Source organism: Tachypleus tridentatus, chromosome 1 (genome assembly GCF_004210375.1).
Source record: "Tachypleus tridentatus isolate NWPU-2018 chromosome 1, ASM421037v1, whole genome shotgun sequence".
NCBI classification, from domain to species: Eukaryota; Metazoa; Arthropoda; class Merostomata; order Xiphosura; family Limulidae; genus Tachypleus; species Tachypleus tridentatus.
In genome coordinates this window covers 176,419,921-176,447,198 of record NC_134825.1, presented here as the reverse complement: position 1 = coordinate 176,447,198, position 27,278 = coordinate 176,419,921, and the positions used below count along the sequence as shown (strand labels likewise).

Genomic DNA, 27,278 nt, shown 5'->3' with positions numbered 1-27,278 from the left:
TTTGTTTCAGGGTGGCAATGCACCCGTGCAAAGCAAGGTCCATAAAGACATGGTTTGCTGAGGTTGGTATGGAAGAACTTGACTGGCCTGTACACAGTCCTGACTCTAACCCCATCAAACACCTTTGGGATGAATTGAAACGCCGACTACGAGCCAGACCTTCTCGTCTGAAATCAGTGCTCGACTTTACTAATGCTGTTATGCCTGAATAGGAGCGAATCTCTGCAGCCATGTTTCAAATTCTAGTGAAAAACCTTCCCAGAAGAATGGAGGCTGTTATAGCAGCAGAGGGGGCAACTCTATATTAATGACCATGGTTTTGGAATGAGATATTCAACAAGCACACATGCGTATGATGTTTGGGTGTCCTCAGACTTTTGGCCATGAAGTGTGTATTGAACAGCTGAGGTACCTCTCCCCTGGACTTGTTTCCTTCATATTTAATTTTAAACAAATACCCATAAAATGTGAAACTGTAACTTTGCATGTGTCTTCTCATGGACCCAACAAATCTTCATGCCAAATAGTATATTTATATAGACTGCATCAGATCAGCGTGTGACGTAATCATGACGTTATATATGCACTCTGAGAAAAGATAAAAATAAAGTTCTCCATTCCGGGAAACAGAAGCGATATATACAAATTGTTACCCTTATTGTTAATCTACATGCAAATGCACACAAAATAAAAATTTCGCAGAGTTGGAGTTTCCATTTTGCAGTATCAAAAAAGCAAGGGTTCTATTATAGTATGATGCTGCCAAATAATACACCAAATTTAAATATATTATTATAAGTTATTGGCCGATAGTTAAGAGAGATAAGAAATAAAATAATTTATTGCAATTATTTGTTTTTTAAAATGGGCGAACTTTAGATCGTAAGGGCACAAAATTATGAAAGAGGAGCAATCCTGGAATCTACTAGTGAATATGATTACCTCATAATGTTACCCCAACTTGATTTGATAAAAAATAACATTATAACAAATAACCTCAGAGTATTATTTTTTCTATTTTTCAAAAAATAGTTCTTGCAAAAAAGTACATTGTGCGTGATCCATAACACAGTAAATAGTAGCTTGTTTTCATAAATGAACAGAAGTCATTAATGTCTTGTACCAGTAGGATGAACTTTAATGCATGTTATTATATGCATTTATACAATGGCGGAATAAGCACTTAGAGGGTCCTGCATGTCTAGGTGGTTAGGGTACTCGACTCGCAATATGAGGGTCGCGAACTCGAATCCCCACCTTATATAACATGCTTGCACTTTTAGCTATGGGGATGTTATAATTTAACTGTCAATCCCACTATTTATTGGTAAAAAAAGTAGCCCAAGAGTTGGCGATGAGTGGTGATGACTAGCTGCCTTCCCTCTAGTCTTACGTTGCTAAATTAGGGGAAGACTAACGCAGAGAGTACTCATGTAGCTCTGCGCGAAATTCAAAACAAACAAATAAACAGTCAGGTGCCCCCGGGCAAAGAAATGATGTGGGCTTATTTTTTCTCAGAAGACCAGACCAAAACCCCAGATGTCGCCGGTCCCGGGCCACTGCGCCATCTGTTCCGCACAAGTTCCGCCTCTGTTTATAGTGGCTAAATGTAATGCTACCCACCTCCTACGCCCTATATAATAAATATTGTAATTATAAAGTACATTCCTTTTGATAAGGTTTAGTCATAAGCTGAGAAAATACAGCAGTGCTCTGATACAATATTTGGCGAATCCTCCCTCCGGAAGTCTACTCTGAGGGAAATCAAGGGAGTCTGAGAATATAACACAGCAATGCCAATGTACTTGAAGGTGGAAGATTTTCGAAACGTCGTACTCTACACTTATGTCTCCATAACAGGCAGTTACCATCCATTCTACAAAGTTTCAACGATGTCAATGTACGTTTATGAAATTCGCTTAGTCACGTTTCTTATGAAGAGAAACACAAAACTTTAGCTTTTTTTTCATAATAACAAAGATATAGCAAAATAAACTGGAACTAAAATCTGTGGCAATCGTTACAGTGATATTTCAGTTATTACACATTTTAAAGTTAGTCTGTCAGTGCACAAACCAAAATGGAAAAGGAGGACTGAATTTATTCACGTGCCAGTACTTTTTCAGATTGCATATTGAAAATCATTAACTTTGTTATTTTGTCTTCAGTTCAGCTTGATCAGCAGCTGACAGCGATTCTTTCTTTTAAAGTGTTCGCTTTTAATAAATCGTTGAAGTTATTACTGTCTGTGAACGTTTTCGTGTGTGTGTGTGTATATATAATATATATTATTACATAAACGCTATGTAAAAACATTTTTAATAAGTCATGTTTTTTCATTTTATTTCACATTTTTATTTTTCTTATTGTTTTTAGGTTAAATGCAGACGAAAATAATTCGTGTGGCCTGCGTATGAGAATTATTCTTTATTGTTATTGAAACCTGTGGTTTCAACTCATTATTTTAGGAGCGTATTAAATTCTAATTATTTTATCCGTTATTAACAGGGGTAGTGTACACTTGACTTACTCTGGTGTGTGATAGTATGTAACATGGTGGAAGAATGATAGCAACATTCGATATGAAATGTTGGGCAAGTTGTGGTGATTTGTTTTCTTAAGTGTACTTAAAATTTAAAACAACGAAGCGTTTGTTGATGTCAGCAACAGCGGTATTGATATTATTCAATTTAGTAATATGTTGAAAGTGCATTAAAGTGTTACAATGAGAAAAGATATTGAATTTGTTTTGAGTTTTAAAAGATATAAAGAACTATGAAAATTAAAAACTTTCATATTTAAATGAACGTCGAAACTTCGAACTTTTTCAGAAACCAAATTGTGAACGTTGTCACACAGTAATAATTGCAAATTAAAATGAAATACAAAGGCTGTTTCAAAACTTAGTGCAATTTTTTATCAATTTAAAAGTTCTAATTTATTTGTTTTTTGATGGTAGGAGTAAACAAACTAAATAAGGTGAGGGTGACACCTTGATGAAAACATGGAAGTGTTAAAAAACTTTAATGTGAAAATCGAACGTTTTTCTGATTACGAAGAGAAGAATACTTTGTCGGATATGAAGTTTCTGAAAAATGAGAAACAAAGAGAAGCGTCACCTTATAGTGAGTTCAATATTTATAATTTCAGTCATCTGTGAAACTTTGTAACAACTGTTGAATTATCATGGAACAAGTACGTGCAAGAACCTCTCAGTTATGTTTATTGACATCAGCTGTAAAATAAGTTGTAACTATTATTAACTATGCTCTTAGAACAAATGATTAATGATAGCACAGAAGAACTATCAGTTTTTGTTTCCACGTATTTATTTATTCTTGTGTTTAAGTTGTAAATTCAGACATTTTGTAAGATTGTTATTTGTTCACAGGAAGATACGTTATGAAAAACTGGTTGAATATTGTTATTTTTACTAGAATAATGAAAGATATGTTCTTAAAAAATCACTTTGTAGTTGGGATATGATTTTTGTGTTGTTTGATCTTTAAATTCTGGGGAATCTTTGAATTATCTAAACTGCTCAGCAAAATGTATAGTAATTAGGGCTGTCAGAATACTCTGGATGTTTCACCTGCTGAAATATACAATTAGACCTAGCTTCTTTGAGTAAAGCAGCTGTTGAACTTAAACATTTAATAATTTTATCACTAATTCACACTAAAATATAATTCTACTGACTTGTGTGTAACTTGTATGTAGGTTTTCTGAGTGCAGTTTTTACCAACACTAATCTGGTCAGTGGTCAGGATATAAATTAACTTGTTTAGCCATTCTCCAATTACCTGACAATAGTGTCAGGTATTTTTTATTGTGGAATGGATTCTAAATGATTTTTTGTGTGTAGGTTATGTAAGTTTTTGTGAAGCAGAATTTGAAAAAAAGAAGATGGGTCATTCCATGTCAAATATATGGTAAAATTCTGAAAAGGCTGAATAACTGGTGGCATGGTCAAACTGTGACCTGAAGTAGGGTTGTTTTTAACTAATTAATAAAGAGTTACATGCAGCTAAATTTTTTTATAGGAGATCTAACAGACTTTTCATTACAACAATTGCTGATTTATCAACTGATATGTTATAGGAAATTTAAAAAGAAAATTCAGCTTTGTATCATATTAAGTCCTAAAGCTATGGCTTATTAAATAAACCAATGTTTTTTACGATTTTGGGTTTTCAGGTGATTTTACTGCCTCACTATGAAATTCCTAAGAGATAAACTTGGTTTGAGACCATTTTTGAATTCTGTGAAATTAAGTCAGTCAGTGTAGCAAATTTCAGCCTTCTACCACCATTACTCTTGCAGCTTTAAGGAGCCAAATTTGCCAAAAGTTAAAAAAAAACAACTAATTTTTACAGGGCTGTAAATCAGAAACTATTAGAGATATTTATCTAATCTTTGGTTATTTCTCAATATATGGGTTGATGAGCAAATGTGAATTTTTTCAAGGCATTCTGTGGGGTCACCTGCAGCCCCCTGGATGATTTGACATGGAATGACCCAGATTTAATGTGACTTTACAAGGTTTTAATTTATTTTCTGAAGTATTTTAGTTCAATTATCAAAATATAAATTGCTGCATGCAAAGAAAGAGAAAATACTTCATTATATTTTCAGCTTGGAAAGTAGCTTTAAAATTTCTTTTGCAATACATCGGTATTTGAATGAATGTGAAAGTATGAAGAGAATTTCCAACTTGTGTGATGTGAATGATTTTCCAAGCTGGCAAAACAAACATGTAAGAATGCAGTGTTTAAAAAAAAAGTCCTAGTTTTGAAGTCTTAGACAAGTATAATTAATTGTAATAATACTTCACTAACTTGTTAGAGGTATTTACTTCATAACGGTTGTAGCAAATTGCCAATATAAATTGTGTTATGACCACTGCTGTGTCAGTTGTGTCCTTGCTGACCTCATGAGCTTTTGGTTTAATGAGATGTAGTGACAAAAGATATGACAAATATATTGTGGTTAGAATACTATTATTATTATTGTACACACTTCTAATTCTTGGAAATTCCTATGAAGTAGTTAAAGAATCCAATGCTAAAAAATATAAGAGGCTAATTGTAATACCTTATAATAAGTATAATTTATTAAATTTATGATTTTGTTTTTGTACCTGAATGCTATAATACAAAGTTAACAAAATGCAATAAATCCTTGTAAAATAGGAAAAAAAAAGCTTCCCACAAAAATTATATATGTGGACCCTCTTTTAATTTAAAAAAGAAAGCAGGTTTTCTGTAACTAACAACTTGCATTTGTATGAAGGTCAGAGTTCTTCACCACCAGAAAGAAGTGTGTGTGTGTTTATAGACCCTGATCTAATTGTTTTGTTGCAAATATAATATTGTATACATTTATTAGATTCTAAGTTGCAAAGAACAAGTAAGATTATATTATAATAAATGAAATAGATCCAAGCTTGCCGTTGTTAAAACATCTCGTTCCAAGGGATGGCACTAGGTGACACTGTACTTGTATTTATAATTAATAATCTTGATATATAACATAGTATTTTATGTGATCATTTTTTATCATTTAATGCATCGTATGTATTAAAATTTAGAAAATAAACGTGAATTCATTTTCAAACAACCTTTTAAACTTTCATGTTGCTCAAAAGACAAGGTTTTGCTGTCCTGAAAATGTTTAAAATTCATTTTTGATTAAGGACCATGCACCCTGAACTCTCTAATAAGGTGTGCTCTTCCATTTACTGTGCAAGCTGTATTTTTGAATAAGAAATAAATCATATGACACAGTACTTTATTTTTAAATAGTTCATTGCCGCACTGTTTGGTTATCATTTGCCCGTTGGTGTGTAAAACCCTGGTGCAGGTATAGGGTATAGCAGATACACATTTTGTATTGTATAGTTAACACTCTTGTACATTACTTTTACTTTAATCTAGAAATTTATATTCTTAATTACTGACCACCTGAGAATAGAGAAATAATGAAAAGTTATATAATGCAGTCAGCACTATTATTAATAGTTATTCTAATGCTATAATTGTGAGAAGCTATAATTTTAAATATATTCAGTTGAGATTGTATAGAATCAAATAGTAAGGTATAGAAGTGTTATTGTGCTGTTGTGGATTGTTTATTATAAACAGTGAGGGGACTAGTCAGAAGAAATGCAATTTAAGATTTATTGTTAATTATTGAGATTAACATTGGTTAAGTAAGTTTAATGTTTTGTTACTTGTTGAGATCTTAATTTCTAATATTTAGAAATCTGATTCTGATGCCATGAAATAATAAGATTTATAGTTAATGAATTGGGTGATGTTAGTAAAATCTGATAAATGTTTAAAAATGGCTTACATTCAGTTAAAGATAAACATTCTTGTAAAGGATTAAAAGAAGCTAAATGTAATTGGCTTCCTAGGAATAAAAGATAAAATTCAAAATCAATCAATGTACCACAAGTTTAAATTGAACACCAGGTGGAAGAATAATAAACTTATGGGATTTTAGTATAAAAATAGGAAAATTATATAAGGCTCATGGATAAATCCTGAATGATGTTACATTTGTAGCAGAGATTTTGTTAGGACTGTATATATTAGGCAGGTGCCTGACAGTTGGAAAATTGTCCTGGAAAAAATATCCAAGTTAATCTTACTTTGGTAGTGTGAAACATTCTAGTGAGTGTTGTCAAAGAAACTGTGCAAAATCATTTTTGATACCCAATATCATAAACAAGTACCAAAATGGATTCACCAGGGGGTATTCCATTATTAAATTGTTATTTGAATGTTAGATAAAGAATAAAACTTGATGTGCTTAGATTTTCAAAAGCTATTTAAGATCTTATACATAATTTTAGGTAAGAAAATCATATTTATGAGAGTTTGAAAAATACTACAGATTTGAATTGAAAGATAATCAAACGAGAGAAACCAGAAGTGGTGGTGGGTGACTAGTTCCATTCTATTTAGTCCATCAGAAACCAGAAGTGGTGGTGGGTGACTAGTTCCATTCTATTTAGTCCATCAGAAACCAGAAGTGGTGGTGGGTGACTAGTTCCATTCTATTTAGTCCATCAGAAACCAGAAGTGGTGGTGGGTGACTAGTTCCATTCTATTTAGTCCATCAGAAACCAGAAGTGGTGGTGGGTGACTAGTTCCATTCTATTTAGTCCATCAGAAACCAGAAGTGGTGGTGGGTGACTAGTTCCATTCTATTTAGTCCATCAGAAACCAGACTAGTGGTGGTGGGTGACTAGTTCCATTCTATTTAGTCCATCAGAAACCAGAAGTGGTGGTGGGTGACTAGTTCCATTCTATTTAGTCCATCAGAAACCAGAAGTGGTGGTGGGTGACTAGTTCCATTCTATTTAGTCCATCAGAAACCAGAAGTGGTGGTGGGTGACTAGTTCCATTCTATTTAGTCCATCAGAAACCAGAAGTGGTGGTGGGTGACTAGTTCCATTCTATTTAGTCCATCAGAAACCAGAAGTGGTGGTGGGTGACTAGTTCCATTCTATTTAGTCCATCAGAAACCAGAAGTGGTGGTGGGTAGAAAAGATATCCCATGAGTAGCTTTGTGGAAAATTCATTTAAGTAAGAACTACATAAAGTAGTCACTTGTGGTATAATGTAGGTTAACATTTGGGTTTGTCTAGGGACAGAAAAACCCTGTAGATATCAGTACTTCACGTGGTGCAAAATATAATTTTCTCTGATGTGATATCTTTTCAGTCAAGACAGAGTTTCAGTAATTTATGAAAACTTTGTATCACAAAGCGAGCGTTATATGTGTGAGTAATATGTAAGAGTATTTAATTTATGATTAATTTGTATGTCAAAAACTGTATTCAGATAAATAATATATGCAACTTATTCCATGTGATTCCTTACTGTGTTTTAGTATAAATATTTTTCAGCATGTATGTGTAATGGTTAAAGATAGACAGGTGGAACTAAAGTGGTATAAAGAAAATGTCACTTCACAGTGAGGAACTGTTTACTCTGTAGTGATATAAAGAAGTTATGTTCTAATGTGTTGTTACAAAACTGTATACTATTCTTCTTTAGTGAAGAGAGAAGCTGTTTCTTCAGATGAAGAATCTTCATTTACAGTCTTTGGTTTTAAAATAAAAAAAGAAAAGAATGATGAAGTGGTGAAGCAGACTGAGGTAATATTCACGTTAAAACTTGTATAATTCTCTTAAGTAAAATAACTATTTGTTCTGAAGACATTTATGTGGCACTGAAGTTATTTGATATCTCACCAAATTTTAGGTTTTGGGTATGTTGCAGTAAAAGAAAAATTTAATGTAAATATAAACAAAATAAGGAATGTTAGATTTAATCAGTCTTGAGGCTCAAGCACCTTAGAGAATATAGTAAAAGTGACAATTCATAGGTAGAACTGTCACATACAATTTAAAACACTAGTTAATGGCACAACCTGTGTTATGTAAATCAGTTTTCTAGTAAAGATATTATTTAGTATGCTAAGGAAACTTATCAGATATGATTTCAAATCAAAAATTCCATTTGACTTGTGAACTTTTACAAGTAATGTTTGTTCTTGGTTGACAGAATCAATTATTATTCATCTTTTTTGTTATCTTAGAACACAGTTGTAAAAGTTAAAACTGAACCAAGTGATGATTCAACAAAGGATAACATTATTTCCAAGTTCAGTGAGAGTGATGATGAAACTGTTGATTGTTCACAACATGATGTTATGAGTTTGAAAAGTGAACCAAAAGAGGAGTTACAACAAATTAACTGTCAGTTAGAAGGTTTATCAGGTGAGTGTAACATTCAATAACTATATCCATTAACCACTTGGTGGTGACATGATGGTATGAAAGTGGTGTTAGTACATTGTTTTAAATAATGTTAATAGTGTATAGTTTTTTATGGAATTAAGTTTTAAACACAGATTTCTCTTCATTTTGTAACCTTTTTCGTGATGCCAATTTGGATCGAAAGTGAAACAATTTGTAAGTAGGTCAAATGCATGTATGGTGCTGACATCTAGCGTTGAAGTTAGGTATTATTGAGAAGGAATTAACTCATCCGTGGCACTGTGTTACCGATCGGCTTGGATGAGTTGTCTCATCTACGGCACTGAACAGGTTAATCTCTATTTTTATTGTTCTGTATTGTAAAGAAGCAACTAAAATATAAGAATTGGTTATTTCCAAGGGTACGTAACAAAAATGAAATGATGTGAAGCTTACAGTGTTTAGGACACTGACTTCACTAGAGTTCACTACAAGATCAAACTATATAAAAACTGAGGCTTGGATGGCTTACTTAATTATTGCGATTGGACAGCAGGGCACACATATAGGCTTTTGCTGTGATTTATAGCTTTACAAGTAGTAGTAAGCAATTGTTTCTGTACAATGAAACAATAAAATTAAAAGAAAACAGATGTGTACAGGTTAACAGTCAAAATTCTGGTTACAAATAGTACATTAAAATAAGATGATATTGTTAACTGTATTTCATATATTCTAACATTTCATTTCACTATGTATTGGTAACTTTGTTACAGTTAGTGTTAGATAGAGAAAATGACAGATAAAAACTTAATGTTCTACCAAAACTTGTATTTGACTGAGAAGTACTAGAGGATGTGGAAATGAAACTTGAAAAGTGTAAGATAAAAATAAGTATTCCATTACTTGAAAATCAACTTTCACTCAGGATGACTCACTAAAGGCTTCATAAATTCTCAAACACTTCTTTGGTAAAAATACATCATTACATAATCAGTTGTAGTTTGTCCAGAACACTTGTAATGTTTACTAAATGTCTACATGATTAAAGGAAATACCAGTATGTAGAAATTTACAGACTGACTGATTTTGCATGTATTGAGTTAATGTATTTACTATTTGACACAGTTTTCTAAAGCGATAGAGAACTTACATTTTGGAAATGGTGTTTATTGTAGAAGCTTCAACATTAAATCATTATTCACAAATATAACTTGGGATGAAACACATGATTTTGTTGTTAATCAGGAAAACTAACATGGATTCTATAAAGGATTGCTCAGAACGTTGTTGGAGTTAGCTATGAAATAATCACACTTTGTGTTTAATGAAGACTGATATGAGCAGCTAGGTGGAGTTATTATAGAACTAGTACATGCTGTTTCTACATTGTTATGAAAACTGAATGGTGAAGTGTTTGGAAGAATTTAGAGCTGTTTATTATTACAAGTATTTGCAGATGACATCTTGTATTGTTTTCAGACAGAAAGGATATATATAAATATTTTTGTACTGTTCAACCCTACGCATACAAAATTCATGCAGTACATAAAAGTACATCTTTTTTGTATCATTTATCTTTACATACAAGTATTTCATCAAATATGTGTTCATATTCAGGAAAAAAACATGCCAGCGGGTGTTGATTATGATTTTAGTATCTTGTTTTGCTTCTGGTTTTCATCCATCTTCAAGACCAGCAAGTAATGTTTTGTCTACTGTAATGTCAGACTTTGTGAAATGGAAGAACAAGTAGATGAGAAAGATAACCCACTCACTGAGTCTCTTCTGTTTCAGAGGACTCCTCTGTCTAGAAATTTGGGTTTTCATTGAAAATCATTCATTCATCTGGAACCTTTGTCCTTAGTACCTGTGGGTTTTACACATACTTAGGGAAGTCTTTTCCTTCTCTTTTTCCAAACTCTCATATTTTTATACCCTTCTTTCCAATCCTCTTCATTTTTTAATCAAGATGTCTCAGATCTCATTCCAAAAGCAGCAGTAGAAATATTTAATCATTTTCTTGTTTTTTACTTTAATGTCTTTGTAGTTTCAAATAAAATTGGAAATAGAAGACTTGTCAAAAACCTCTCTTAATTCCAGCTCTAACAAGACAAAAGTGTGCATACAATATGTTAATTTTCTTATCCTAATTCTTGCATCATAACATCATTTTTATTACCATGGAATAATTTATCAGTTCACTGTCCCTTATCTTTAGCTTGGTCTTGGTTTCAAAGAGTTTCCTAGTTTTATCCATCACCTTTCTGACTTCCACTTGTACATAGATGACTGTCTTAATTTGGCTCTTTTTACCACTGTATTTCTTACACAAATTTATTTGACCAAACAACTAGCTACATCCTGGGTGGAAAATTCACAACTCCAAATCCCATATAGTAGAAACATAATATTTGGTGATACTTATAGTATTTTGGATCAAAAACTGTTAAATGAATGTTTCAGCCACATCCTCTATGTCTTGTTCATACTAATCTGTATTCTATACCTACTTCCAAAGATTCATAGACTTTCTTTATTCTTTGATGATAATGGTTTTACATCATGAAGTCATTCCCTTGGGTCACATTCACTTGCTTTACCTCCAGTGATATCTTGCTTTCCAGTTGTTTGTCTTCAGATTTGTTATCACAATAACGTGATCTCCTTTTGTCCTTTTTTATTTTATTTTACTGTCATCTTTTCACAGATGCCTCTTTCAAGGGATAGGGGTGCTATGTTGGGGAACCAGTGCTGTTCTGGTTTGTGGACTTCTTAGAAACAATGACTCATATCAGTGTGTTAATACCTTTTTTGTTTTCACTATATTTTAATTGATGAAGACAACTGATGCAGTAGCTTATGCCAACAATTAAGGTGATACTTGTTTTTGTTGTAGCAGTTTTTCTAATTATTTGGCTTGATTTTCATCTCATCCACCTTTAAAATCACAAGTTTTCTTTTGTGATACAATCTTTGGTTGACTCTATATATATTGACACTTTTCTGTAGGGTAGGATGCTTTACCCCTTAGATTTTAAATGGTTGCTCACTGTAAGATGTGTTTGGTTCATTGACCATTCATTTTCTTCATCTTTCCTGGTCTTGAATTCCATCTCTAAATTACATTGCAGTGGATTCCTTGACTCAGTCTTGGGAGAACTTCTGTTATGTGTATTTTCAGCTTGTCTTCCTTCTCAGATCCTGGCCAAAATCAGATACTCAAAGTGTTTGCTTCTCCTTTTGTTTCATTTTGGTTTGTTCAATTTTGATTTTCTCCAATTACATCAGTTTCTTATGGAAACCAGTTCTGTTACCACTGTGGAATCATTTTCTACAAAATCCATAAACATTCATTTTTGAGAAGGATATTTGACATGTATGACTTCATAGTTGATTATTGTTTATTTGAGAAGCCAGATTCTTTTACAGATGGTTCAAATATTACCATGTTTTTGTCAAAGACCCTTGTCTAACTGTTTTTCTGAATTTTTTGGCTTTAATCTGGATCTAATGCATCACTTATTGTTTATACCAACTTTTAGAGAAATTGTTTCTTTCTTTTTACATTTGTTTTACAGCTGTCTTTCAGTGTGTCTTAATATAACTTTATTATAACCATTATGATTTGATCTTTTATACTTGTTATAATTCCATGTTAATAACTCTGAAAATTATGTTTTGTAGACAGAATTGTTACAAAAATTACTTGTGCAGATAACAGCTGAAAATAAAATGACACTGATTGATAAACATATGAGGCCCAGCATGGCCAGGTGGGTTAAGGCGTTCAACTTTCAATCCGAGGGTGATGCGGGTTCGAATCCCCATTACACCAAACATGCGTGCCCTTTAGCTGTGGGGGCATTATAATGTGATGGTCAATTCCACTATTTGTTGGTAAAAGAGTAGTCCAAGAGCTGGCAGTGGATGGTGATGACTAGCTGCCTTCCCTCTAGTCTTACACTGCTAAATTAGAGATGGCTAATGCAGATAGCCCTCGAGTAGCTTTGCACGAAATTCAAAAACAAACATATGAACAAGTTACATTCTTTGGAAATTTCTTAAGTAAAATTCATAAAACTGTTAGGTTTGAGACCATTTTTTACCAGGGTTAGAGGAACTGCTTCAAATTTTTTTTACAAGTCACATAAAGACTATATTGCACAGTATATATTTTTGTAATTTTAATATGTACAATGTAAAAAGTACAGTGCAGAAGAAAAATGTTATATTTTTGTTTATTTCTGATTAATGTATCAATTTATTGATTTTTTTAATGAAAACTGATTATTACTTTTCATTTGTTATTTATAACATGGGTAAAATACCAGTGGGATTAAGTGGTTTTAAATACTTCATGAATGTTTATGTCATGGTTAGAAATGTGCAGGTCTGGATATGTCAGTGTATATAAGTACATAGAAGACAAATTCAGAAGAGATAGGAATGTAGTACTAAAAACATCATATATAAAAAAGGAAATATTCAGTAAAATAAATTGTAAATTACAATATAACACAATGTAAAAGCAGATTCTGCCTTTTTTTCAATAGTTAAAGAACACGTTTACACAATTAGAAGTTAAAACGTATCACAATGTAAAATAGTAATTGAATTTATGTTTTATTTAACACTAAAATAGCCTAATTGTTGGTGGTGGGTGCTGTGAGCCAATTACCATATTTTTCACCTTGTAAAATGCACTTTTTTCTTTAAAATTTCCTTGAAAAATCCCCATACATCTTCCAAGACAAAAATGATTGGTTAAGGCAAGATATTAGCTTATGATTTATTCAAAATAATCTTATACAGATTGTAATCTTATTACTTACTAATTACAAGTAGTTTCAATAACATAAAACATTCAGTTTAACTAATATTGTCGATATACTGTGAATAATATGGTGTATTTAACTGTATTTACTCAGTAGGTTGACAAAAAGTCAAGGTTACATCAAGGTGTTGGTTGCTGAGTCAAAATTTTTTTTTCGTAGAATTGTCTTTTCAAAATTAGGGTGTGTCTTCTACAATGTAACGTCTTGCAAGGCATAAAATACAGTACCTTCACTGTAGTCAGTGGTTCGAAATTGGGTATGGTGGCAGGTAGTATTTGTAAGTTTTCTATAACTAAAAAGAAAAAGAAATAATGCTTCTGTGGTTGAAAGTTTATTAGTGATAAGAATCATATATGAGTAAGATTCTCCAATTAACGAGCGACATCTATAGTTACCAGGCCCTGCTGGTTCAAAGCTTAAAAAACATGAAATGAAAGAGAATGGATAACACTCACAATTGGATTTCAATACCCAGAATGGACATAGAACAGATATCCCATTGTGTAGTTTTGTGCTTAGCAAACAAACACACTAATAACATTTTGACATGTATAGTGGGAATTATCTAAAATAATTATGATGTGATACACAAAGTTTGATTATTTGACTGTTTGTGAGTTATGAAGATCATTTAAGCTATAGAGTTTGAATTTATAAAAATATTTTGATTAATTAATAGTTGGAATTATTGTAAATACTGATTATGTTTGTGAAATTACTTGATTTATTCGTAAGTTTTATCAATCACTTATTTCACTCTAACACTAATCAGTGTTAAACAGTGGCCTTAGTTAACTGATATATTGGTTAATATAACTAATTGTCCATTTATTAGTATAACTGAATTGTTGAATCCAAATTTATTGGTTTCAGAAGTATAGGTACCTTATTTAAAGTTCATTTTAATGTTTTATGGAATTAAACCTTACTTAAAAGCATTTATTATGTAAGTAAATCATTACATCTGTATTGTTATTAACTACTATATTTCTGTAAATGCATCTTTTGATTGTAGATCCAAAGACGTACTTGAACAACTGTTGTGGAAAGTTTGATGGAAATTATATTTTAACACAAAAATCTCTATTTTCAAAGTCAAAACTTTTCAAATGCCAGAATCCAAGTGATGTCTATGAGTATGATAAAACATTTTCGAGTGTAGATAATCAAAGTATTCATAAAATTTCCCATAATGAAGATGAAATTGTGTGTGACAGAGAATTGTTAAGAAATCACCATGCTAGGACAAATGCTGGAAGGAAACGATACAGTTGTGAAATATGTGGCAAACAATTTGTAACAAATAGTAATCTAAAGACACATCTAAGGATACATACTGGGGAGAAACCATATACTTGTGTATTGTGTAATAAAAAATTTAGAAGCAAAAGTCAACTTAATGGACATGGAAAAGTGCACACTGGAAAGAAACCGTACGGTTGTTTTGAATGTGGTAAATCATTTGTAACAAATTCCTATTTACAGGAACATATGAGGATACACACTGGAGAAAAACCATATAACTGTGTAGTGTGTAATAAACAATATCAAGCAATAGTCAGTTAAAATACATGAGAGAATACACACAGGGAGAAACCATACTGCTGTGTGGTTTGTGATAAAAATTTGGAAGTAAAAGTCAACTCAAAGACACGAGAAGGTGCACACTGGAGAGAAACCTTACAGTTGTTTAGTGTGTGGAAAGAAATTTGGGAGTAAAGGTGAACTTAAAAGACATGAGAAGGTGCACACTGGAGAGAAACCTTACAGTTGTTTAGTGTGTGGAAAAAATTTGTAAGAAATACCTGTTTACAAGAACATATGAGAATGCACACTGGGAGAAACCATATAGTTGCACAATATGCAATAAAGGATATCGAAGCAATAGTCAATTAAAAAAAACATGAAAGGGCACATAGTGGTGAGAAACCATACACTTGTGTAGTTTGTAATAGGAAGTTTGGAAATAAGAGTCATCTTGTTGGCCATGAAAAAATACACACTGGTGAGAAACCATACTGCTGTGTAGTGTGTGGAAAAAATTTGTAACAAATAGCTGCTTGCAAGCACATGCGTGAGGATACACACTGGAGAGAGACCTACAACTGTTTAGTGTGTAATAAAGGATATCGAAGCAATAGTCAGTTAAAAAAACATGAGAGAGTACACACTGGGGAGAAACCATACACTTGTGTAGTTTGTGATAAAAATTTGGATGTAAGAGTCATCTTAATAGTCATGTGAGAATACACACTGGAGAGAAACCATACAGTTGTGTAGCATGTGGTAAAGGATTTGAAGCAACAGTCAGTTGAAAGAACATGAAAAAGTACATACAGGGAAAAACCATACAGTTGTGTGGTTTGTGACAGAAGATTTAGGAGTAAAGTAATCTTAATCGACATGAAAAGGTTCACACAGGAGAAAACCGCATTACAGCTGTTTAGTGTGTGGTAAAGAATTTGAGAGTAATAATAAACTTAAAAGACATGAGAGGGTGCACAATGGAGAAAACCGTACAGTTCTTTAGCATACAATAAACTGTATGGAAGTAGCAGTTAATTTAAAACTAATCAAAGAACACATGCTGGGTAGAAGCCATATAGTTATATAGTAAAAGCTAATGAATTCAGAAGAAATAGCAATGTTAAAACTTGTTATAAGATGCACACCAGGAAAAAAATCATTCAATTGCAAGAGAAAAAAGCTTGTAAGTAGTGAGAACCATAAAACACGTGAGTGTACAGAGTGTGAATAGAATTATTTAGTCATTCAGGTTGTAGTAAAGTATTTGAAGTAAATGATGACCAAAAGGGATTAGAAGAGTTACATAGGAGTAGCTGCCGAGTTGTTTAGTTCCATGGTATAAATATGTAAGAAATAATAATATAGAAGAACATATAAAAATTTGGGAGTTGTTTTGTGTGTTATAATGAGCTTGTAAAGAGTTATCACATCTAATATCTAAACATGTCCAGAACTGGGAGTGAGCTGGTAATTTCAAAACTCAGGGAACAGTTAAATTGTTATGGCATGTCATAAAAGTAATGTTTCTATTTGTTTGTGTTAGTAATATGACATTTATTTTGTTAATAAGCTGTTTCATCTGAATTAGAATTTTGTCTGTTTTTTACTAATTAATCAAAATGTATAATTGCTGTTGAACTACTGACTAGAGTAAAAGCAACTAGGTGGCAACTTAAACCACAAAATTGATTGTTTTATTTTACCTGCTAACTATGAAGAAGACAAGATTGGCAATACTCACTGTCAACTTTTTTATTTGCTTTTGTTTTTATTGTGCTTTTAAGTATCATGGATTGATAGACACTTCACTAACTGATTAATATAACTCATAAATGTGGCCACCAGTTAAGCAACAACCACTAATTGCCTGTTTCTAGTTGTAAGTCAATAAATTTTGTTTTTGCTAGTGTTTATTTTCTAAGTAAACTCTTATATAAACTCATATTTTGTACACATTTCTACTTGTTATTCAAGACTATTGTTGTTGAATATTTTATTTTGTTCATTATTTCACTTTTCTATAGATAGATGTTTTTTTACTGGAATTTTGGTGTGTCTTTAACTTGAATTTTATTGTTGCATACTTTATTTTGATTTTTGATATAGTGTTTGTTTGGTAATCACCAATAATTCTTTTAACTTTATCAGTGGGTGAAGTTTTCTTGTACTTTTATATGTATTATTAGTATTTAATAATGATAAGTTATTGTATTTGATGTATGTATTGATAGCTAATTGAAAGCTTGAACTTGCATATTTTGCAGTGTTCTATTGTAATTAAAGGTTTATTTTGAGCATTATATTTTAAATGTTTTGCATGTATGTATGTATATTGTTATCAATAAGTATTTGATACTAAGTGTATTATTATATCTTTTTGTATGAAGGTGTTTGATTTAGTTTGTTATATCTTGTATGGTAGTTAAGAGTGTCTGTCGTACGTATTGAACTTTTCTAAGCTTATTTGAACTGTATCTTGAATGTGAGTGTTTGTTGTAATTGTAATTCTTTACACATGGTGATAAATAGACAGCTTAAGGGCAAGCCTAACATTCTAAATGTAATTGATGTCATGTGATAAATTCACTCATAAAACCTTATTCAATTTTCAATCCAGTTTTTCTTTATCTCAGATAAAAACTAAACAGTTTTCAAACAGATCAAATTAACTTCAAAATATATTCAAAGGTATTATAAAATTTTGATTTGCAAAAGATAATAATTCTTTGTTTTTGTTAATTTTTGTAATTTCAGTGTTCAAATGCTTTGGATCGAAACTTTAAATTGAAATCTGTAGACCAAAATCATTTCTTTGTGCTTATTTTTAAAGTTAAATTAGTTTGTCACATGTACTAAGTACTGGTCTCAGTACTGATTAGTAATAATAATAGATGTAGCCTGCTTACTAATGGGGCACTGGTATCTGCCTGATATTTACAAGTATTAACAAGAATACAGATTTTTGACTCTTAACTGAAGATTAAGTGAAATAGGATATCAAAGGAAACACAAATGCACAAGTAACCAGTCCTTTATTCACAGTTACAGGATGGTGTATGTACCATTCTGACTGCATCTGTAAAGAGAAAAGCAGAAAGAATTGTACCTCACCTCCACATCAGATAAATGGTTTAAGTACAAGATTGTGACACCACCATGAGAAGTAATGTAGAAAGATCAATAAACTTTTGATATATTGATGTTAGATTTACAATGATGTTGCAAGTGCATGCACAAAGGTTTGGAAAAATTGTCTGAATAATTCCACTATGTTTCTTTTGTAATAGTGTGTCCTATGAGACAAAGTTGAGATTGAATTACTAGTGCATGCAGAAGCTGGTAGGACCTTACTCATTGTTTGAGTGTATTGTGGAAAGTTGGCACTTAACTTGGTAGCACAAACTTTGTTGTGGCAAATCACGACATGATAGATATAAATCGCATCCTAAAATTATCTTTGGAACAGTTAACTGAAACAATAAAAAGTTGCACGTTTTTTCAAAGACACAAAGGTGTTGTTTATCCAATAAGACAACTGCCATATGGACTTTCTGGAAACAAATTAGATGACATCGGCAAATGTTGAATAGGATAATAACACCTTAAAAAAGTGCTTGGTTGCTGCTTTTGATGGCTGTCAAAGAGAAGTAAGGAAGCTTCCATGTCAAGTATCCTGTTGGTAGAAACAATGTGAAACTTTCCTTGTAATTCTACGAACTTCTAGAAAAGTTGCCCTGCCAATCATGCATCAGTTGAAATCTCATTAGCTGTTAATTTGTTTTATTTATTGACTATAAGTACTGTATTATAAACTTAAATAAATCATTCATTGTCTCGGAATAGATACGAAAATGCAATTTTGAGCAATAATGCACTACAAATTTAAAAGTGACACGAGCTCTGCTGAAAAGGTGAGAAGGTTAAATGAAATTTATGGAGAAAGTTCAGTCAAGCCTTGCATGTGTCAGTCACAGTTTGAAAAATGTTGGAGTGACAATGAAAGTTCAGTCAAGCCTTGCATGTGTCAGTCACAGTTTGAAAAATGTTGGAGTGACAATGAAAGTTCAGTCAAGCCTTGCATGTATCAGTCACAGTTTGAAAAATGTTGGAGTGACAATGAAAGTTCAGTCAAGCCTTGCATGTATCAGTCACAGTTTGAAAAATGTTGGAGTGACAGTGATGATCTGGAAGATGTGCCTCAAAGTGGTAGACTGAGAGAACTTGAAGACACTTTATGATCAAACGAGAAACTACAGCTTTCTGATTCTATTTGATCAGTTTTGTTAAAATAGCTGAACTATTCTCAGCATTGTGTGAACACAGTAATAAGACAGTGTCTACCAATATTTTCAGTGGTCATGTGTATTACTGACTACTCTTGTTAGTACTAACTATTTTCTCTAAATACAGATACCACTGACTTCAGAATTGGATCATATTTGTCACATGAACAAGAGAATTTTGGTCTGTGTGTGGGCTGTATGTTAACTTCTGTTGCATGCTCCTGATAATCCAAAGTATGTAGAATGAAAATAAAGCTGTAAATATAAGAAAAATAAGCTGAGTAAACCATGCACTTTTGGAAAATCTTAGTTTGTCAAAGATGTATTGACTGAGTAGTGGATAATATAATGAAGCACCTCAGAGATTCATGTGAATCAAGTATGTATTGACTGAGTGGTGGATAATATAATGAAGCACCTTAGAGATTCATGTGAATCAAGTATGTATTGACTGAGTGGTGGATAATATAATGAAGCACCTTAGAGATTCATGTGAATCAAGTATGTATTGACTGAGTAGTGGATAATATAATGAAGCACCTCAGAGATTCATGTGAATCAAGTATGTATTGACTGAGTAGTGGATAATATAATGAAGCACCTCAGAGATTCATGTGAATCAAGTATGTATTGACTGAGTAGTGGATAATATAATGAAGCACCTCAGAGATTCATGTGAATCAAGTATGTATTGACTGAGTAGTGGATAATATAATGAAGCACCTTAGAGATTCATGTGAATCAAGTATGTATTGACTGAGTAGTGGATAATATAATGAAGCACCTCAGAGATTCATGTGAATCAAGTATGTATTGACTGAGTAGTGGATAATATAATGAAGCACCTCAGAGATTCATGTGAATCAAGTATGTATTGACTGAGTAGTGGATAATATAATGAAGCACCTTAGAGATTCATGTGAATCAAGTATGTATTGACTGAGTAGTGGATAATATAATGAAGCACCTCAGAGATTCATGTGAATCAAGTATGTATTGACTGAGTAGTGGATAATATAATGAAGCACCTTAGAGATTCATGTGAATCAAGTATGTATTGACTGAGTAGTGGATAATATAATGAAGCACCTTAGAGATTCATGTGAATCAAGTATGTATTGACTGAGTGGTGGATAATATAATGAAGCACCTTAGAGATTCATGTGAATCAAGTATGTATTGACTGAGTGGTGGATAATATAATGAAGCACCTTAGAGATTCATGTGAATCAAGTATGTATTGACTGAGTGGTGGATAATATAATGAAGCACCTCAGAGATTCATGTGAATCAAGTATGTATTGACTGAGTAGTGGATAATATAATTGACTGAGTAGTGGATAATATAATGAAGCACCTCAGAGATTCATGTGAATCAAGTATGTATTGACTGAGTGGTGGATAATATAATGAAGCACCTTAGAGATTCATGTGAATCAAGTATGTATTGACTGAGTAGTGGATAATATAATGAAGCACCTCAGAGATTCATGTGAATCAAGTATGTATTGACTGAGTGGTGGATAATATAATGAAGCACCTTAGAGATTCATGTGAATCAAGTATGTATTGACTGAGTAGTGGATAATATAATGAAGCACCTCAGAGATTCATGTGAATCAAGTATGTATTGACTGAGTAGTGGATAATATAATGAAGCACCTCAGAGATTCATGTGAATCAAGTATGTATTGACTGAGTAGTGGATAATATAATGAAGCACCTCAGAGATTCATGTGAATCAAGTATGTATTGACTGAGTAGTGGATAATATAATGAAGCACCTTAGAGATTCATGTGAATCAAGTATGTATTGACTGAGTAGTGGATAATATAATGAAGCACCTCAGAGATTCATGTGAATCAAGTATGTATTGACTGAGTAGTGGATAATATAATGAAGCACCTCAGAGATTCATGTGAATCAAGTATGTATTGACTGAGTAGTGGATAATATAATGAAGCACCTCAGAGATTCATGTGAATCAAGTATGTATTGACTGAGTAGTGGATAATATAATGAAGCACCTCAGAGATTCATGTGAATCAAGTATGTATTGACTGAGTAGTGGATAATATAATGAAGCACCTTAGAGATTCATGTGAATCAAGTATGTATTGACTGAGTAGTGGATAATATAATGAAGCACCTCAGAGATTCATGTGAATCAAGTATGTATTGACTGAGTAGTGGATAATATAATGAAGCACCTCAGAGATTCATGTGAATCAAGTATGTATTGACTGAGTAGTGGATAATATAATGAAGCACCTTAGAGATTCATGTGAATCAAGTATGTATTGACTGAGTAGTGGATAATATAATGAAGCACCTCAGAGATTCATGTGAATCAAGTATGTATTGACTGAGTAGTGGATAATATAATGAAGCACCTCAGAGATTCATGTGAATCAAGTATGTATTGACTGAGTAGTGGATAATATAATGAAGCACCTCAGAGATTCATGTGAATCAAGTATGTATTGACTGAGTAGTGGATAATATAATGAAGCACCTCAGAGATTCATGTGAATCAAGTATGTATTGACTGAGTAGTGGATAATATAATGAAGCACCTTAGAGATTCATGTGAATCAAGTATGTATTGACTGAGTAGTGGATAATATAATGAAGCACCTCAGAGATTCATGTGAATCAAGTATGTATTGACTGAGTGTAGTGTGATAATATAATGAAGCACCTTAGAGATTCATGTGAATCAAGTATGTATTGACTGAGTAGTGGATAATATAATGAAGCACCTCAGAGATTCATGTGAATCAAGTATGTATTGACTGAGTAGTGGATAATATAATGAAGCACCTCAGAGATTCATGTGAATCAAGTATGTATTGACTGAGTAGTGGATAATATAATGAAGCACCTCAGAGATTCATGTGAATCAAGTATGTATTGACTGAGTAGTGGATAATATAATGAAGCACCTCAGAGATTCATGTGAATCAAGTATGTATTGACTGAGTAGTGGATAATATAATGAAGCACCTCAGAGATTCATGTGAATCAAGTATGTATTGACTGAGTAGTGGATAATATAATGAAGCACCTCAGAGATTCATGTGAATCAAGTATGTATTGACTGAGTAGTGGATAATATAATGAAGCACCTTAGAGATTCATGTGAATCAAGTATGTATTGACTGAGTAGTGGATAATATAATGAAGCACCTCAGAGATTCATGTGAATCAAGTATGTATTGACTGAGTGGTGGATAATATAATGAAGCACCTCAGAGATTCATGTGAATCAAGTATGTATTGACTGAGTAGTGGATAATATAATGAAGCACCTCAGAGATTCATGTGAATCAAGTATGTATTGACTGAGTAGTGGATAATATAATGAAGCACCTCAGAGATTCATGTGAATCAAGTATGTATTGACTGAGTAGTGGATAATATAATGAAGCACCTCAGAGATTCATGTGAATCAAGTATGTATTGACTGAGTAGTGGATAATATAGTGAAGCACCTCAGAGATTCATGTGAATCAAGTATGTATTGACTGAGTAGTGGATAATATAGTGAAGCACCTCAGAGATTCATGTGAATCAAGTATGTATTGACTGAGTAGTGGATAATATAATGAAGCACCTCAGAGATTCATGTGAATCAAGTATGTATTGACTGAGTAGTGGATAATATAATGAAGCACCTTAGAGATTCATGTGAATCAAGTATGTATTGACTGAGTAGTGGATAATATAATGAAGCACCTTAGAGATTCATGTGAATCAAGTATGTATTGACTGAGTAGTGGATAATATAATGAAGCACCTTAGAGATTCATGTGAATCAAGTATGTATTGACTGAGTAGTGGATAATATAATGAAGCACCTCAGAGATTCATGTGAATCAAGTATGTATTGACTGAGTAGTGGATAATATAATGAAGCACCTTAGAGATTCATGTGAATCAAGTATGTATTGACTGAGTAGTGGATAATATAATGAAGCACCTTAGAGATTCATGTGAATCAAGTATGTATTGACTGAGTAGTGGATAATATAATGAAGCACCTTAGAGATTCATGTGAATCAAGTATGTATTGACTGAGTAGTGGATAATATAATGAAGCACCTTAGAGATTCATGTGAATCAAGTATGTATTGACTGAGTAGTGGATAATATAATGAAGCACCTCAGAGATTCATGTGAATCAAGTATGTATTGACTGAGTAGTGGATAATATAATGAAGCACCTTAGAGATTCATGTGAATCAAGTATGTATTGACTGAGTAGTGGATAATATAATGAAGCACCTTAGAGATTCATGTGAATCAAGTATGTATTGACTGAGTAGTGGATAATATAATGAAGCACCTCAGAGATTCATGTGAATCAAGTATGTATTGACTGAGTAGTGGATAATATAATGAAGCACCTCAGAGATTCATGTGAATCAAGTATGTATTGACTGAGTAGTGGATAATATAATGAAGCACCTTAGAGATTCATGTGAATCAAGTATGTATTGACTGAGTAGTGGATAATATAATGAAGCACCTCAGAGATTCATGTGAATCAAGTATGTATTGACTGAGTAGTGGATAATATAATGAAGCACCTCAGAGATTCATGTGAATCAAGTATGTATTGACTGAGTAGTGGATAATATAATGAAGCACCTCAGAGATTCATGTGAATCAAGTATGTATTGACTGAGTAGTGGATAATATAATGAAGCACCTCAGAGATTCATGTGAATCAAGTATGTATTGACTGAGTAGTGGATAATATAATGAAGCACCTCAGAGATTCATGTGAATCAAGTATGTATTGACTGAGTAGTGGATAATATAATGAAGCACCTCAGAGATTCATGTGAATCAAGTATGTATTGACTGAGTAGTGGATAATATAATGAAGCACCTTAGAGATTCATGTGAATCAAGTATGTATTGACTGAGTAGTGGATAATATAATGAAGCACCTTAGAGATTCATGTGAATCAAGTATGTATTGACTGAGTAGTGGATAATATAATGAAGCACCTTAGAGATTCATGTGAATCAAGTATGTATTGACTGAGTAGTGGATAATATAATGAAGCACCTCAGAGATTCATGTGAATCAAGTATGTATTGACTGAGTAGTGGATAATATAATGAAGCACCTCAGAGATTCATGTGAATCAAGTATGTATTGACTGAGTAGTGGATAATATAATGAAGCACCTTAGAGATTCATGTGAATCAAGTATGTATTGACTGAGTAGTGGATAATATAATGAAGCACCTTAGAGATTCATGTGAATCAAGTAGTGTTTTGCTGAGCTGTCCTGAGGGTTACATTTTGCAAAAATTTACACTTCACCATATCCTTGGTGTGACAAAGCAGACAATGTAGGCACTTGAGTATAGTTGTTAAGTTTGTGAACATTGAGTGGAATATGCATTTATGGTATATTACAAGGACATACTGAATAACAGTCAGCTGGTGTTCATCAGATCTCTCAATCTACAGATGAGAATCAGTTTTCTGTGGATCATAGATATGGCTATTCATTTGGTACAGAAGATCTACAGGAGTTACTGCATTCTGTAGTAGTTAATGTGTTTGTCAATAAAGTGCCATATGTCAAAAAAAATGCTATGGCAAACAGTAATAAAACGAAAGTTCCATTCTGATAACTAAATTTTACTATAGTATGTAACCTACTTCTGACTAAATTAATCCATATCTTGTAAATTAACAGAAAAATGAAATGAATTAAGAATTATAGCAATGGCATCAAATATGTAGACAAACTTGGAGTCTTATATGACCACCTTAAAAACTTGTTACACCAAAAATCAGAAGTTAAAGATCATGGTATGTGATGAAGACAGCAGTATATAGTGTGATGTCAACTCAGCTGATGAAAAGGAAGAAACTAGCACAAAACCCTGTGATAGATAAGATGAGGAAACTATTAGAGGTTAATCCATGTTCTTATCATCAGTTAAGAATAACCTTCTAATCATTATGAAATGGTGGTTCAAAGTAATACGTGTTTAGATAATTGTTTGGAAGTCTCTCAGTTATTCTACAGTTAGGATGACTGGTCGAAAGTGCAACAGCTCAAAGGGTCAGCTCTCTGGTGATACTGTTGATGTTTACTCATCATTACTGTATTTATCTAACTGAATTATAGCAGCACTTCTGTGGAAAGGAGTGAACAATATTAAGGACAGATCAGATTCACTCAAAACAAAAAGATCCAGGATAACTTTCTATTTGCTTTAGACAGTAGATAAGTTTATTTTTGGTAATGGCTAGGAACTTTATAAAATCATTATGTTTAGAGAATGCTGTACTCTTGACTTTCTGAATTTGAATCAAAATTAGAGTCCTTTCAGTTATCTGACATACTGTAGGAATTTCAGTTATGTGGCAGATAATTTGTGACACTTTAAGGTTAGGTTCTCCATATTTTTTGTTTATGCAATGACCACACTTGGTGTGAGTAATGCATGCACTCTTCAAATGATGGAACTGTTGTTTTTCCAGTGTAGTCACAGCTCCCACTCTGATCTAAATTTTTTCTTACATAGATTTTGTGATAGTCAGTACCTAACACATAACCAAGTTTGTGTAAATTTCAATTTTGGAAGTGTTATTCTGAGTATGTTAAAAGGAGCATGGTCAGTAATGGAAGTGAATGTGAAAAATAAAATGGTTGGTTTATTTACAATGGTTCAAACTGCGAGTCTGCATTCTATAACCAGATTCTGTTTATCACAGAATGACTGCAACTTTCAATTCAGAAAATGAATCCAGTTTGAACCCAAACATTCCCAGATTACCTTTATCAGCATTTATTAACTAAGAACCAGTAACTGATACTGATTTGTACACATTTCTACTTCACCCATTTAAATGAGCTTACTCCAACTGCTAATGCATTCTCTGGACCAAGTGTGCTTAGCTAGTAAAGTTTAAGAAAGTGAAAAAGAATATAATATGGCAGTGTTATTACATCTGCTATAACCAGTGCCTATGTTTACTGTTTACATCATCAACAGTTTAACAGCAATTGTTTGCATGTAAAACAGGTAATGTTGATGGTCTATAATACAGGGTACCCCAGAAGTCTGGACCCATAGGGATGAATACTCAATGAATTTGTAATTAATTTATTATTTAAATTGTTTGCCATTAACAACCATACACATATCAGTTATTGGTATACTGTGCCATCAAGGTATTTTCTTTCCTGAAATATTTACTAATGTCATTAGAAATGTGTTTTTTCAACTTTAAGAATATAATGTCCATTTTTCCTTGTAGGTCCAGCTTTCTGAGACACCCTATATTTAATCGTTTTTGCTACACTTAAGTGAAAGAAGAGGTTTGGTTTATGTTTGTGACCTTTGAACATCCAGTTCACAAAGAAGACACTATGTACAGATCAAAAGCACAAAAATATTGAAAAATTATCTGAATAGATCTGCATTGAAGATATATACCATACTAGGTAGGAAAGGGGAGAACATGATGATATCACTGTAATTTCTGTAACTTCTTGAATGTAAAAAGAAATATGTACATCTTTTTTTTGTGAGTGTATTTTGTATTACGTTCTATGTGTTTGTTCTGTATGTTAAATGTTGAATAAATTGTTTTTGATTTTCTGTTTTTATCTTCTTTTCAGTTTTTTCTGAGTTCAAACGCAGAACTTTTGATTTATTACCACATGATGTTTATTATCATTCCTCCTGTTATTGAGGTTACTGTTCTTACACATGATGTTTATCATTGTTCCTCCTGTTATTGAGGTTACTGTTCTTACACATGTTTATCATCGTTCCTCCTGTTATTGAGGTTACTGTTCTTACACGTGATGTTT

The 27,278-nt window shown here is 32.5% G+C and overlaps 1 protein-coding gene and 1 long non-coding RNA gene across 2 annotated transcripts; both read left to right on the top strand.

Annotated features, from left to right (window-relative positions):
- The first annotated feature begins 2,494 nt into the window (after window positions 1-2,494).
- On the top strand, window positions 2,495-15,177 carry LOC143233710 (uncharacterized). Its single transcript, XM_076470253.1, has 5 exons — window positions 2,495-2,672; window positions 2,960-3,125; window positions 8,070-8,170; window positions 8,614-8,794; window positions 14,627-15,177. The coding sequence occupies exons 2-5, from the start codon at window positions 3,005-3,007 to the stop codon at window positions 15,175-15,177; spliced, it is 954 nt and encodes a 317-aa protein (XP_076326368.1). The 5' UTR covers window positions 2,495-2,672; window positions 2,960-3,004.
- An 876-nt stretch (window positions 15,178-16,053) lies between these two features.
- Window positions 16,054-27,060, top strand: LOC143230939 (uncharacterized). Its single transcript, XR_013016700.1, has 2 exons — window positions 16,054-16,321; window positions 26,720-27,060. It is a non-coding gene; the product is annotated as an uncharacterized LOC143230939 (long non-coding RNA).
- Window positions 27,061-27,278: the final 218 nt, after the last annotated feature.

What these genes read in the sequence shown, in the direction of transcription:
- LOC143233710 (XM_076470253.1), top strand. Translation starts at nt 3,005, where the DNA reads ATGGAAGTGTTAAAAAACTTTAATGTGAAAATCGAACGTTTTTCTGAT. An exon ending in AAGTGGTGAAGCAGACTGAG is followed by an intron (nt 8,171 to 8,613) that starts GTAATATTCACG and finishes TTGTTATCTTAG; the next exon opens with AACACAGTTGTAAAAGTTAA. An exon ending in TCAGTTAGAAGGTTTATCAG is followed by an intron (nt 8,795 to 14,626) that starts GTGAGTGTAACA and finishes TTTTGATTGTAG; the next exon opens with ATCCAAAGACGTACTTGAAC.